Source organism: Podarcis vaucheri, assembly GCF_965113315.1.
Source record: "Podarcis vaucheri genome assembly, chromosome: 12".
NCBI lineage: Eukaryota > Metazoa > Chordata > Lepidosauria > Squamata > Lacertidae > Podarcis > Podarcis vaucheri.
In genome coordinates this window covers 60634913-60648393 of record NC_138750.1, presented here as the reverse complement: position 1 = coordinate 60648393, position 13481 = coordinate 60634913, and the positions used below count along the sequence as shown (strand labels likewise).

The 13481-nt window shown below is 44.8% G+C and overlaps 1 protein-coding gene and 1 long non-coding RNA gene across 4 annotated transcripts in view; one reads left to right on the top strand and one right to left on the bottom strand.

The window, feature by feature from the left end:
- The window catches only part of SETD2 (SET domain containing 2, histone lysine methyltransferase), an 89540-nt gene that overhangs the window by 48604 nt on the left and 27455 nt on the right, over positions 1-13481 (top strand). For 2 of the 3 annotated variants that reach the window (XM_082192096.1, XM_082192095.1), the window contains exons 12-13: positions 399-527; positions 2837-3484. In XM_082192096.1, the coding sequence (XP_082048222.1) occupies positions 399-527; positions 2837-3484 (777 nt within the window). Of the gene's footprint in view, positions 1-398; positions 528-2836; positions 3485-7280; positions 7574-13481 lie in introns of all 3 variants that reach the window. The other variant, XR_014212213.1, reaches the window with a different exon arrangement.
- On the bottom strand, positions 8261-11295 carry LOC309515101. The gene is made up of 3 exons (XR_014212268.1): positions 10918-11295; positions 8723-10609; positions 8261-8376 (listed from the first exon to the last, which is right to left on the bottom strand). It is a non-coding gene; the product is annotated as an uncharacterized lncRNA (long non-coding RNA).

The following is a 13481-nucleotide window of genomic DNA, read 5'->3' as shown; positions in this document are numbered from 1 at the left end:
CGGTGGTTTTCCTTGCTGCATCCCCTTTGCTGGGTTGCTGTGCTGTGGGAACCACCGCTTGAGGCTTCGTTTGGCTGCTGGCAGGGCTTTCTGCCTTTGGCTCGGAGGGGCTCAGAAGCTGAACATACCTGTGCTCTGAAAATCCCTTATTTTGGCTGCTGGTCCCTTATTTTCGAGGCTGCTGGTCCCTTATTTTCAAATCCGTAAGTTGACAGCTATGTGCAGCATCCTTCTGGTAGCTCCATCCTTGCCGTGTGTGTGTCTGTGTGTGTGTGTTCTTTTTTTCTTTTGCTTTGTTGGGTCTGCTTTAGTTTTGCTGGTTTGCAGCAACTGTGAAAACGTGGCTGTGTGGTCTCTTGGTCATTCTCTCTCCCTGCTCCCCTTCTTTCTCTTCACAGAATACTCACTCCCAGGCCTGCCTGAAGACGTTCTTAGAATGTCATGGATTGTCCCTTCTCTGGATTTGGATGGCAGAGCTTGGTGATGGCAGGGGAAACATCGCCAACAACTTGAAACTCCAGATAGAGGTCAGTGGCTGCCCTGGGATTTCTGTGTTGCTGCGTTTTCAAAAATAGCTGCGCAAGAGTTAAGTCAAGCTTCTAACTTTAGTTCCTTGTCACTGGTTTCTTTATGGCATCTCCCATTCAAGCCAATTTGTGAGGAAATCATTCGCCCTTCTAAGAATCTTGTGGTCAGTGTGGGGTGGAGATTCGGAAGCTATTTTCCATTCTCGGTTCTGCTTCTGGCTAATTATTCCCAACATCTGTGACCCTGCCTATTGCTCTCTACCATACCACTCACTAGCAAAACAATTGGGGGGGGGGAGAATAAAACTGGATGCTATATAGATTGTGCAAGTAAACTATGATTATAGTTCCCAGTGCAGAGGTGTATTTCCACAGTTCAGTGCCTGGATTTTTGAATGCACATCTGTGGTTGTGCTTTTATTTGGAAGAGACTCGAGCAATTGCTGTAGTGTGTATCTGGCATGTAAAAAAGGTAAAGGGACCCCTGACCATTAGGTCCAGTCGTGACTGACTCTGGGGTTGCGGCGCTCATCTTGTTTTATTGGCCAAGGGAGCCGGTGTACAGCTTCCGGGTCATGTGGCCAGCAGGACTAAGCCACTTCTGGCGAACCAGAGCAGCGCATGGAAATGCCGTTTACCTTCCCACCTATTTATCTACTTTCACTTGGATGTGCTTTTGAACTGCTAGGTTGGCAGGAGCAGGGACCGAGCAATGGGAGCTCATCCCATCGCGGGGATTCAAACCGCCGACCTTCTGATCGGCAAGTCCTAGGTTCAGTGGTTTAACCCACAGCGCCACCTGCGTCCCTTCTATCTGGCATGTAAACAGTGCCAAATTAGAGAGGTCATTTCAGAGGTCAGGCCTGCATCTGGATCTGATTACATCCTCACATTGTTAGATATTTTGGTTCTTGTTGTATGTGACCTATTCAAGTCATGCCTAGCATTGTATAATTGCTCATTGACATTTAATTAACCTTTTTCCCTCCAAAAGGGATTTTATTTTTCTGATTTGCTGTCAGAAATTTCAGGCTACATCTGCTTAAGGGGCACTCTGGTTCAGTTCAGACTTTCTCCAAACCATGGTTTTGAGGATTGGGAACAAGCTGCGGAATCATACACTCCTCTGTCCCCTGTTTAATCATGGCTTTCCCTTCCATTTCCTTTTTAGCAGTAACCATAATTTGCTATGGTATTCAAATCTGCAAATTATGGCTAGTGCAGTTTCCCCCTGCAAACCAACATCTGAAACAACTTTGAAATGGACTTCTGGTTTGAAGGGCACATGTTAGCTGTTCTGTGCTGATTCGGACATCACAGTAAATTATGGTTAATGCTAAGAAGGAAATGGAAGAGGGAACGAGGGGGACACTGGACCATGGAGCTTGTTCATGAACCTTCAAAGGTGGAGGATAGTCTAAATAGAGCCCCAGTTAGTGTGTCGGCAGAGCATAATAATAATAATAATAATAATAATAATAATAATAATAATTGGGCGGCTACCAATCAAATGGTAAAAACAATACAGCATTAAATATTAAAAACTTCCCTAAACAGGGCTGCCTTCAGATGTCTTTTAAAGATAAGATAGCTGCTTATTTCCTTCACATCTGAAGGGAGGGCGTTCCACAGGACGGGCACCACTACCGAGAAGGCCCTCTGTCTGGTTCCCTGTAACCTCACTTCTTGCAATGAGGGAACCGCCAGAAGGCCCTCAGCGCTGGATCTCAGTGTCTGGACAGAACGATGTGGGTGGAGATGCTCCTTCAGCTAAACAGGACCGAGGCCGTTTAGGGCTTTCAAGCTCAGCACCAACACTTTGAATTGTGCTCGGAAACGTACTGGAAGCCAATGCAGATCTCTCAGAACCGGTGTTATGTGGTCCCGGCGGCCACTCCCAGTCACCAGTCTTGCTGCTGCATTCTGGATTAATTGCAGTTTCTGGATCACCTTCAAAGGTAGCCCCATTGCAGCAGTCCAAGCGGGAGATAACTAGAGCATGCACCACTCTGGCGAGACAGTACGCGGGCAGGGAGGGTCTCAGCCTGCGTACCAGATGGAGCTGGTAGACAGCTGCCCTGGGCACAGAACTGACCTGCGCCTCCATGGACAGCTGTGAGTCCAAAAATGACTCCCAGGCTGCGCACCTGGTCCTTCAGGGGCACAGTTGCCCCATTCAGGACCAGGGAGTCCCCCACACCCGCCCGCCCCCTTTCCCCCCAAAACAGTACTTCTGTCGCCAAATCTAACTTCAATCAAACCGACCATTCCTGAAAGTTTACAATTCTCCTTTCCTGTTCTGTGATCAGATTATGAAGACTTTGGAGCTTTTGCCTATTCCCAATAAAAACATGTTGGAGGAGAGCAAAGTGCTTCCCATTATCCAGCGCTGGGCTCAGACTAAATCCGCTATTCCACATCTCAGCGAGGGAGATGGCTATTCGAGTGAGAACACATCGCGGGCTCATACTCCACTCAACACACCCGATCCTTCCGCGAAGTCTAGCGTGGAGGGGGACACGGACACGCCCAAGAAGCTTTCTTTCCGGAAGCTCAAGATCATAAGTGAGAACAGCATGGACAGCGCCATCTCCGATACGACCAGCGAGATTGAGCTGAAGGAGGTCAAAGAGGACCTTGAGCATCCAGACAGTGTCCCAACAGAGACGGCAGAGGAACAGCCACCCCAGCAGGAGCCTGGCAAGGATGCTGCCCCCGAGGTCTCAGCAGACACCAGCAAATCTCAAGCTGTCGAGCAGGATGTGGAACCCGAGACAGAGATGAAGGAGACCTCCGCTGCAAAGCTGGAGGAATCTGTGGCTGCAGAAACGCCCTCTCAAGATGAAGAGGAGGGCGTGTCAGATGTGGAGAGTGAGAGGAGTCAAGAACAGACCGATAAGATAATAGATGCAAGTGATTTGGCGACCAAGCTTCTAGATTGCTGGAAAGACCTAAAAGTAAGTTGGCTTCTCTGTAGCAGATGCTTTTTATCATTTAGAGGTAATGGAGGTTTCCCACAGTTGACTTGTTTCTCTTGTGCAGAGTGTGTGTGTGTATTCTGAACGGCTGCAGATTTCCTCTTTTTCTTTTAGCGGGAAATCCAAATGGGCCAGGCTAAAACTTTTTTTTTAATGCTTGTAGAGAAAACCTTATAAGCATAATTGTGACCTTTTCTCCTCACACCCACCCTATTAGCCAGTAGTGTTGAATGATCAGCAAACTGTGAAGATTGGGAAATGGATTAATTATGCAGTTTGTATCCTCTATTCACAAAAATTGCATCTACGGGCCCTGCTTGGTAAAATTTGGATTGGAAAAGGTGGTGGGATTTGTTGTTCACATGACAAACTAGGGGAAATACCTCCCATTAGAAAATGATTTGACCAAAAGCTTTCCATAAGTATTCTGTTTTTCCTTTTGAAGCAAAACTGCCTACACTTCGTTAACTGGCAGTTCATTAGATGGTTAGCAAAACAGATATACTTCAACTTTGCAAAGAGAGCATTTCTCCCACTAATTTAGTATTGGTGTCTTTGACCCAAAATTTCCTGTTGTGCCCTCACTAGTTTACAGACCAGTGCAACTAGCTGTTAATGAATGAATCAACATTTTTTTCTGCTAAAAATGCTAAGTCACAAGAATATGTAACAGCGATTTGAATCTGTTTGGCAGAAAAGTGAATTATCACCTGTTCCGAAAAACATAGGCTGTCTGCTGTGAAACCTTTGAGAAATGCTGCTATCCTGTTATGTTTTTTTTTGCAAGAATAGTTAGCCTGGAAACAGGCATGCTACTGAAGAGTTTTGTGTGATGTTTTGCTGCCTTTTTTTATTAGCCTGGTGGAAGGAAGGATAGTGGGGGTGGCAGGTGTACCTGTTGTCTCTGAGATGCCAAAAGATTCAAACCACCAGTAGTTACTACTCTTCGTTTGGCTAGATTAGCTACCACGTAAGAAAACAGAAGCAGAGTAGCAATTTCTCCAGTTAGCCCCTCTCTTCTTTATCAGTGGACAGTCTTATTAGCTCTTTTGTTCTTCCTACAAGGATATGTGTGGGTAGATTCAGTGGCACTTAGGGCTGAGAAAGACAAATTATAATAATTAATAATAATAATTTATTATTTATACCCCACCCATCTGGCTGAGTTACATTGGAATCCAGAGACCAGGCAGGATAAGCCAGCATCCTTTTCCTAAACCTTTGCCTTGTTGGAATTCCTAAGAAAGATACTAAGCAGGATTCACACAACTTAAGAACGGCCCACTTCTAAAATCGGGCATGATTCCATCTGGAGATTTGCTCAAATGATTATTTTTGAAGTGCGGCAGATGCAAAGAAATCATGCTATTTCCTCTGTGTCCTTCAGGAGCATTTTACGATACTTGGTCCGTGTGTGTGTGTTGATACAGATAGGTCGGGAGTAAGGTGCTTTTTAAAAAAAAGAATAATAGCCCTGATTCTCTGAAGAACTTGACCTGTATTTGCAAGATGAGTGTGGGATTAAAAAAATTAAAACTTGATTCTTTCAGTGTAATGAGAGAACTAACAACAAGATGGATAATTAATAATATATGCCAGGCTGTCAAGTGTCGTCTACGTAAAAATAAGTTTGTGCATCTTGTTCTTTCTGCCTAGAGTATGCCCAGTATATATTGCATCTTGAATGGGCTTAGGCTTTGCCTCTGATAATCTTTTTCTGTACCCAGAAAAGGGAGCAGGCCTTGGGCTTGCTTGCACCTTAGAATCATAGAATCATAGAGTTGGAATAGACCACAAGGGCCACCGAGTCCAACCCCCTGCCAAGCAGGAAACACCATCAGAGCACTCCTGACATATGGTTGTCAAGCCTCTGCTTAAAGACCTCCAAAGAAGGAGACTCCACCACACTCCTTGGCAGCAAATTCCACTGTCGAACAGCTCTTACTGTCAGGAAGTTCTTCCTAATGTTTAGGTGGAATCTTCTTTCTTGTAGTTTGGATCCATTGCTCCGTGTCCGCTTCTCTGGAGCAGCAGAAAACAACCTTTCTCCCTCCTCTATGTGACATCCTTTTCTATATTTGAACATGGCTATCATATCACCCCTTAACCTCCTCTTCTCCAGGCTAAACATGCCCAACTCCCTTAGCCGTTCCTCATAAGGCATCGTTTCCAGGCCTTTGACCATTTTGGTTGCCCTCCTCTGGACACGTTCCAGTTTGTCAGTGTCCTTCTTGAACTGTGGTGCCCAGAACTGGACACAGTACTCCAGGTGAGGTCTGACCAGAGCAGAATACAGTGGCACTATTACTTCCCTTGATCTAGATGCTGTACTCCTATTGATGCAGCCCAGAATTGCATTGGCTTTTTTAGCTGCCGCGTCACACTGTTGTCTTGTTCTGCTCTGTTGGCCTTGTTCTGCTCTGTCCCCAGGATGGAGATTTGAAGACAAGCTGCACACACACCATACATTTAAAACACATTTTACCTCCCCAAAGAATCCTGGCGACTGTATTTTAAAAGGATGCTGGGAATTGTAGTTGTGCCAGGGGTTCCAATGATCCTTTGAAGGAGGAATGTGCTTTAAGTGTATGCAGTCTTAGTGCAATACTGGTTTTCATGTACCCAGGAGCTCCCCAGATCTGCTTCCCATGCCTAGATCGAAATCCCAGAGTATCATTCAACCACTTCATGGAGCTCCTGGGCATATATGAACCCGGTGCCTGCCACTTTTATGCGGGGAGAGGTCATTGTGAGTATGTCGCCACTCCCTTCTCGCATCAAGTAGAATAATGTTCATATCAGCAACTCCTTAATTTGTCTAGATTTGGGGCTTTGTGTTTGATTTTAATCCCCCATACCTACTTGTCAGTCTATGCCCTGGTGCTGAGGATTGAAAAGAAAATACAATTTAGTTGTTAAAAAAAACACAACCAAATCAAAAACCTAATTGTTGTTCAGTTGTGTCTCAGATACGTTGTCTTGTGAGGATTCATGGTGGGGTTAGCATGAAATCATAATTTTCTTGCTAAGTTATCTTTCTACTCTCCCTCTCCCCTTTTGGGATAGCCCTGGCTGAAGAGCAGTTTGCTCACATCTGTGGTCAGCTATGGAATCATTATCCATCAAAAGTCACTGTTTTGGATTTTTAAGCCCTTTCTGTTGCAGATCACATCACATAATATTGAGAAGGTCAATACATGGTTTAAAATATTGCTGCCAGTATTACATATATTGATCTAGCGGACATAGATTCTGATCTCGTGCTCAGTGCAGTAGCCTCCCTATAGCCTAAACCAAGCCCCTTCCTTCCACCCATCCATCAAAAACAATAGTCCTCCTTTTTAGATTCCTGTGTTTGGGAGCTGCTGTATCACAACGCTGAATTTAATCTGTCCTGCACTGCATTACGATTGCGCTAAGAGTTAGCTGCTTCTGTCTGACATTAACTGCTTTTTAAAAAAAACTCCAGCGCATTTATGCTTGAAAGAGATACCTGTAAACAGCATAGTTTTTTTACCTGATGCAAGAAAACAATTGGGGCCTGTTGTCTCTGAGATAAACACGGAGCCCATTTGTCCATGTTCCATGCCAAAACCGATTGATGCTGGTTGCTTTAGGGTCTTCCAACCCCGTAATATTAGTCTGGAGTGCTGGTCATCTATGTAGCGTAGACTGATTGGGCGGGAGGGTGTGGAAAGCTTGTAACCTAAAGCTATGTCCTTCCCGACCTCTTGATGCTGACCCCTTTGTAGTAATTTCAACCATTTCCATCCAGCTTCTCAGGGCAGCCAGGAGCTTGTTAACATCATCCCCAGCTGACCATGAGTCTCCTTTTCTCAACTCCATTTTCAACTCCGCCCTGAAGAAAGGAGAGAACGTAGCGTGCGTACTGTGAAGAAAGCAGGAAGATGGTTGGGAAGCTGGATGATGCATGAGAAATATAATAGGTGGAAAAAGAGAGGACAGAGGTGGCTAACTCATTGATGCCGACGTAATTTTGGTGCGTCCATTGCCGGCAATGGATGTCGCTCTGGGAGAATCCCCCTATTCCTGGCGGGGAAGGATCGAGTGAGCTATTCTTTTTTATATCTATATATATATCTATATATACCTCTTCACACAAAAGACAGCTGCTGCGGCTTTTGAGCATTCAAGGCCTTCATGGGCTTGAATTCCAGGAGGAACACCAGCAAAAGGCAGCACACAACCCACTGCAGCCACACGCAACACACACACAAAACCCCAGACCGGGTACGTTTTCAGCACGGGTTTCTGCAAGCGTTTCCTGCCGACTTCGGAAATGCTGCATGTGTCTCCCTGTGCTGAAAATGTGCTCCGAACTGGTTTAGACATGCAACAGGAAATGGCTAAAAACCAGCATAGCGCTTCGTTTAGCTCACACGGAGACCTGCCATTTGACCAGTTCTCGTTTGGGCATAGGAGTAAAACAGGTAAGTCCCCCAGGAAGGACGGATGAAACTTTGAGGCATTGTCGGGGAGGGAATCACAACATCTCTTAAGGTATGATGGATAATGGTTCCATTGCTGTCCACCCCTCTGGATTTGAACGACAATCCGGTGGGCATCTGTGGCCACAAACCGTGTGAGGCGCTCACCTCTTTCACTGGAATAATTTGATGGATCGGGAAATTATGCTTTCAGCTCAGCATGAGGACCAATTTAATCAATCTGTAGGTAGTAGTGTGGTAATCAGGCAGTTAGCGGCTCTGGTTCTTATTTTCTGGCGGGAACATGGAAGTACATCACTGGCCGGAATAAGGCTGGAGCTGGATTAGTTCAGCCTGTTTCCTTGAGGCTAGTTTTGTGCTGTGTGTGCATAGCAGGATGGTACCCTCGCAGTCACTCAGTTACTCATGCAGGTAGAGTGGTGCCCCGCAAGACGAATGCCTCGCAAGACGGAAAACTCGCTAGACGAAAGAGTTTTCCGTTTTGGAGGTGCTTCGCAAAACGTATCTTCTACGGGCTTGCTTCGCAAGACGAAAATGTCTTGCGAGTTCCTGCGGGTTTTTTTCCCTTTCCCCCCCTTTTTCTAAGCCGCTAAGCCACTTATCAGCTGATCCGATAAGCTGATAAGCCGCTAAAAGCCGCTAATAGCGCTAATCCTCTAATCCGTCAATGGGCTTGCTTCGCAAGACAAAAAAACTGCTAGGCGAAGAGAATCACAGAATGGATTCTTTTCCTCTTGCGAGGCACCACTGTATGAAGGGATGCTTTAGGAAGAGATCAGAGTTAACAGCAACCTGGAAGTTAGAACTTCCTCAAGGCGTAGCCATTTTGGGGGGCATTTCAAGGTCTCTTTTTTCTTTTTACTCTTTGAACTACCAACACAGAAGTGGCGTTTTAGTCCTCAGTCATATATTGGATTTAGGCTTTGCTTCAGATGTGCCGGTTGTGTTACTGGTCTGGTAACGGCTTAGGGATTATAGGTTTCTTTGTAAAAATGGTTTCATAGGCAGTAATTGGCGCTCTCTGCCCCCATTTTGGTCCATTTACTGCGCACCCTTCCCATTCCCTTCCTCCACTTTGTTGCTTTCAGTTGGCCGATGTGGCAACTCCTCGCAGCTGTTGGCTGTGCTGGCATTCCACACAGGGGGCTGCACAGTGATGCTTGAGAGAGCCTAGGTTATGGTTATAGTCATAGCTATCCCAGGTCAAGCTATTTGCTCTTAAGATACATTAAAGGCACGGCAGGGAGGGCAAATCTGGAGCTGTTAAACTGCTTTATGGGCAGGTTGCTGCGTGCTAGCATTATAATCCCTTGAACATGTGTGGCATAACAGTGTTTAAGGCATCGGCCCCATTTCGGGACTGTCTCTGGCAGTCTAAATTCTTATGCCATGGAATTTGTCCCACCAGCCCATGTTGAACTGGCCTGGGCCCATTTAATACTAACACTTCCTGGTTAAAATGGTGAGGGTCTTTAAAGCAGGTTATTTGTTCATCTTTTATTTAGGAAGCTTGAGGAGCTCCCGACTTCCAGTTCTTGTAAAAGTTTACAAGAACTTCTCATTCTTTTTTTTTTTTAAAAGCCCAATACTCTTTTGTTAGACAAGCCAGAGATTGATTAGTGTTGCACCCCAGAATTTCAAGCCTTTGAAACAGGCTTTCTCAGCCTCAGCCCTCCAGATGTTTTTGGCCTACAACTCCCATGATCCCTAGCTAGCAGGACCAGTGGTCAGGGATGATGGGAATTGTAGTCTCAAACATCTGGAGGGCTGAGGTTGAGGAAGCCTGCTTTAAAACGTTACGAGAGAGGTGTGTAAGTGGGAAGAGCTTAAATAGCAAAACAGCTCATTGCTGCTGTTGGGGACAAAGCAATTACCTTGTCTACTGACTAGTGGAGCAAGCTTTTAGCATATTTCTACAGAAATCCGTATGGATTTTTATACGGCTTCGTACTCTCTTAGGCGGTTGTTGTAAGACAGATCTGAAACTGGAAAGTATACATAAGGGAGAAAGGCAGTAGCTTGGGCTGAAAAACAATGCAAAGACTGTTCTGTTGAGCAGCCTTTCCAAGACCAGGAATTCTTCAGGATGGAAAAGCGAAGGCAGTTTTCCAACTCCTTCTCCCATACCTGTGTGTTACTTTGGCATTAAGTCATGCCCTGTGTGTTTCTGTTTTATCTATAAGCTAAAAACTAGTTTGTAGCTCCAGTGTGCTAAGGTTTTGTATGGCTTGTGCCAAAGATAAGGTGTCTTTTGTTGTTGTTGTGGTTTATGGTGCAAACCAGTTGAATGCTTGGGGGGGGGGGGAGAGAAAGTAGAATGAAGAAAGCATGAAGAGCATATGAAATTACACACAAACCCTGCTTTTGTGTTAATGGCAATCTAAATATACCCCAATCCCCATAGCTGTCAGAAGGAGGGCGCTAAGCATGTTGGGTGTGGAGGAAGAAAATAATAATAGGGAAGAAAATAGGACTTATAAATTCACTTGCCTACCCTGCACTATGGGTGTGTCTCATTTTGCAGAGTAATCTTTCATTTCCCCCAGGGGTAGTGGGAGACATTTTCCCCATGTGGCCAAAGGATTCCCCCACCCACCCCTTTTTTGTACTAAGTTTTTAAAGTTTACAGTGGTGCCTCGCAAGACGAAAAGAATCCGTTCTGTGATTCTCTTGTCTAGCGGTTTTTTCGTCTTGCGAAGCAAGCCCATTGACGGATTAGCGCTTTTAGCGGCTTATCTGCTGATCGGGTCAGCTGATAAGCGGCTTAGAAAAAGGGGGGAGGGAAAAAAACCAGCAGGAACTCGCAAGACATTGTCGTCTTGCGAAGCAAGCCCATAGGAAATTCGTTTTGCGAAGCACCTCCAAAACGGAAAACTCTTTCGTCTAGCAAGTTTTCCGAATTGCGAGGCATTCGTCTTGCGGGGCACCACTGTATTTTCAAACAGTAATTTTTTCAGCCTTGATACAGTTTCCTCAGCCTTCGATTCTACTGCAATATATTTCTATTTGGCCTTTCAGCAACAATAGTGAGGCAGAAGAAGGAGTTTATTGCGTGGACCTCTCTGTGTGCTTTGTTTCAGAAATTTGGGGAAACAGGGTAACCACATAGGTCACATGGAGACAGTCTATATTGGAGCCTTTGCTTTTATTTGTAATAATTCTTAAGCAGTCACTCCAGATTTAAATAATAAGGTTAATGTATAAAGCTAAAATGTTCGATGTTTCCCTCTTGGGTTTTTTGTTATGTTAAATGTTTTGTGGATGCTTCTATGTCGAAAAATAAAGACAAGTTGCCTTAGGTTACATCCCAACTGACTAGTAGTTGTCCTTTATAGTGAGGAGGTATAAGTTGTTTCTGATGAGGACACAGAGCAGAAAAGTAATCGTGTCTGCATTACAAATACAAACGTAAACTGGTTTTCCTGTTAACAGTTTTCATTTGTTTAATTGGTTTAGATTTAATCATGTTCCCCAAAGCTCAGAGCAGATAACAGTATTTAATTGGCATGTGTAATATTACTTGCAGTGGAATTTTAAGGGCCATTAAATAAAATCTTAACAAACGAATCCTCAACGCAGAGTTGCTTTGAGCTTGTTAACATGTGGCATTGCTCATCCTCATAAACAGCCTGATCTTTTCAGTTTACACTTTTGGTGTAACATGCAATGTGTGAATGGGGATTGGGCAAGGCAAGATTATTTAAATGGCTGCTGGCAGTACCGTGATTGAGGCAGCGCTTTGAGCAGTCGTTGGGCAGAAAAGGTGAATAGGCATGCATAAATTATAGAGCCAAGTGGTGGTTTTTTTAAAGCCCAAATTGACAAAGGAACGCAAAAGGGTATTTAAAGGGAGATGGAATGTAGAAGCAAATGCAGGAAGCTAGAAAGCCAATACAGTGGTACCTCGGGTTACATACGCATCAGGTTACAGATGCTTCAGGTTACAGACTCCGCTAACCCAGAAATAGTACCTCGGGTTAGGAACTTTGCTTCAGGATGAGAACAGAAATCGTGCAGCGGTGGCGCGGCGGCAGCAGGAGGCCCCATTAGCTAAAGTGGTGCTTCAGGTTAAGAACAGTTTCAGGTTAAGAAATGACCTCCGGAACGAATTAAGTTCTTAACCCGAGGTACCACTGTACTGGTGAATTAGGCAGCAGTCTGTGCATTTTACGTAGGAATAAGGCCCATCAAACTCAGCGTGACTTGCTTCTGAGTAGACATTCACATGGTAGCACGGTTGAAAATGCAGGGTTTTGAAAGTGGGTTTGAAAAGTGGTCAAATGAGAAACCTATTGCACAGTCATCCCTGGGTGTATAATCTATAGAAATGAAAGAGTAGCCTGCGTTGAAAATGGTATTGCTTATTGCGGGAAAAGGTGCAGTGTGTGAAAAAAAATTAGGAATCCTGAAAGAAACTCTTCCCCGAAACTACTGCGGGTAGAAATTCCAAGAGAAAAAGCATATCTGCTATCAGGCATCTCCACTCAGTTGACCGCTGTCCTGGCACAATGGCTGACTTCAAAGTATCCTCAGACCAGGTAAAGGTCAGCTTGAGTCATGGCACAGAAAGAGGCCGGGATCTAAAGCAGCCTTTCTCAACCTGTGGGTCCCCAGATGTTGTTGAACTACAACTCCCATCACCCCTAGCTAGCAAGGCCAGAGCTCAGGGATGATGGGAGTTGTAGTCCAACAACATCTGGGGACCCACCGGTTGAGAACCGCTGAAGGAAAGTGGCATTAATTAAGTCCAAGGTGGCTTTTGGCTTGTTTTTCTCAAAAAAAAAAAAAAGAATAGTTTCTATACTGCATGGCTACTATATGTGTAAAACAAACGTCATGAAACGTCTGGTGGGGAATCTAAACAAGTCTTCTGGTCTATCAAGCCCTACACAGAAGTGAAAGGAGCTCTTGATTCCACACACATGAATGGTGGAAATTGCCCAGACAGTCTAATACAGAATGGGAACTGGTAAAAAAATAAAAATAAACAAGGGGATTAGTCAAAGGGAAGAGGAATATTGTGTCTCTTTAGGAAGGTTGGAGTTTAGTTAAACCAACTGTAATCGAGTAAACTAAGATGAATGCCACAGATAGGAAGAGGCACAAATAATCCAAAAGGTTGCTTTAAAAGCCGAGGAAAGAAGAGTTCTTTAAAAAGCACAAGTCAAAATAAATAAAAACTAAATGTAAACGTGAAACTGATGAGGAAACCAAGGTGGAACCTAGAAAGTTGTCTTGTGCAATATTGCCCATCAGAGTTAGAGCCAGGTGAGGGGAGACTTTCTGGGAAGCGTGTTTAACAAGCTGAGTACCACAGCTACGAAGTCCCTCCTTCCAGTCACCACTTGTCTAACTTTAGATGGCAGGGAGAGAGGCGGAAGAAGGTGACCACAAGGTTCAGGCAGGTTCCTGTGATGGAAGACAAATCGCTCCGAGCCACTTGGGACTAGATGAATTTATCTGGTCAGATCCAGTTAGACGGTGTCTATTTCCATGCCTGTTACAAC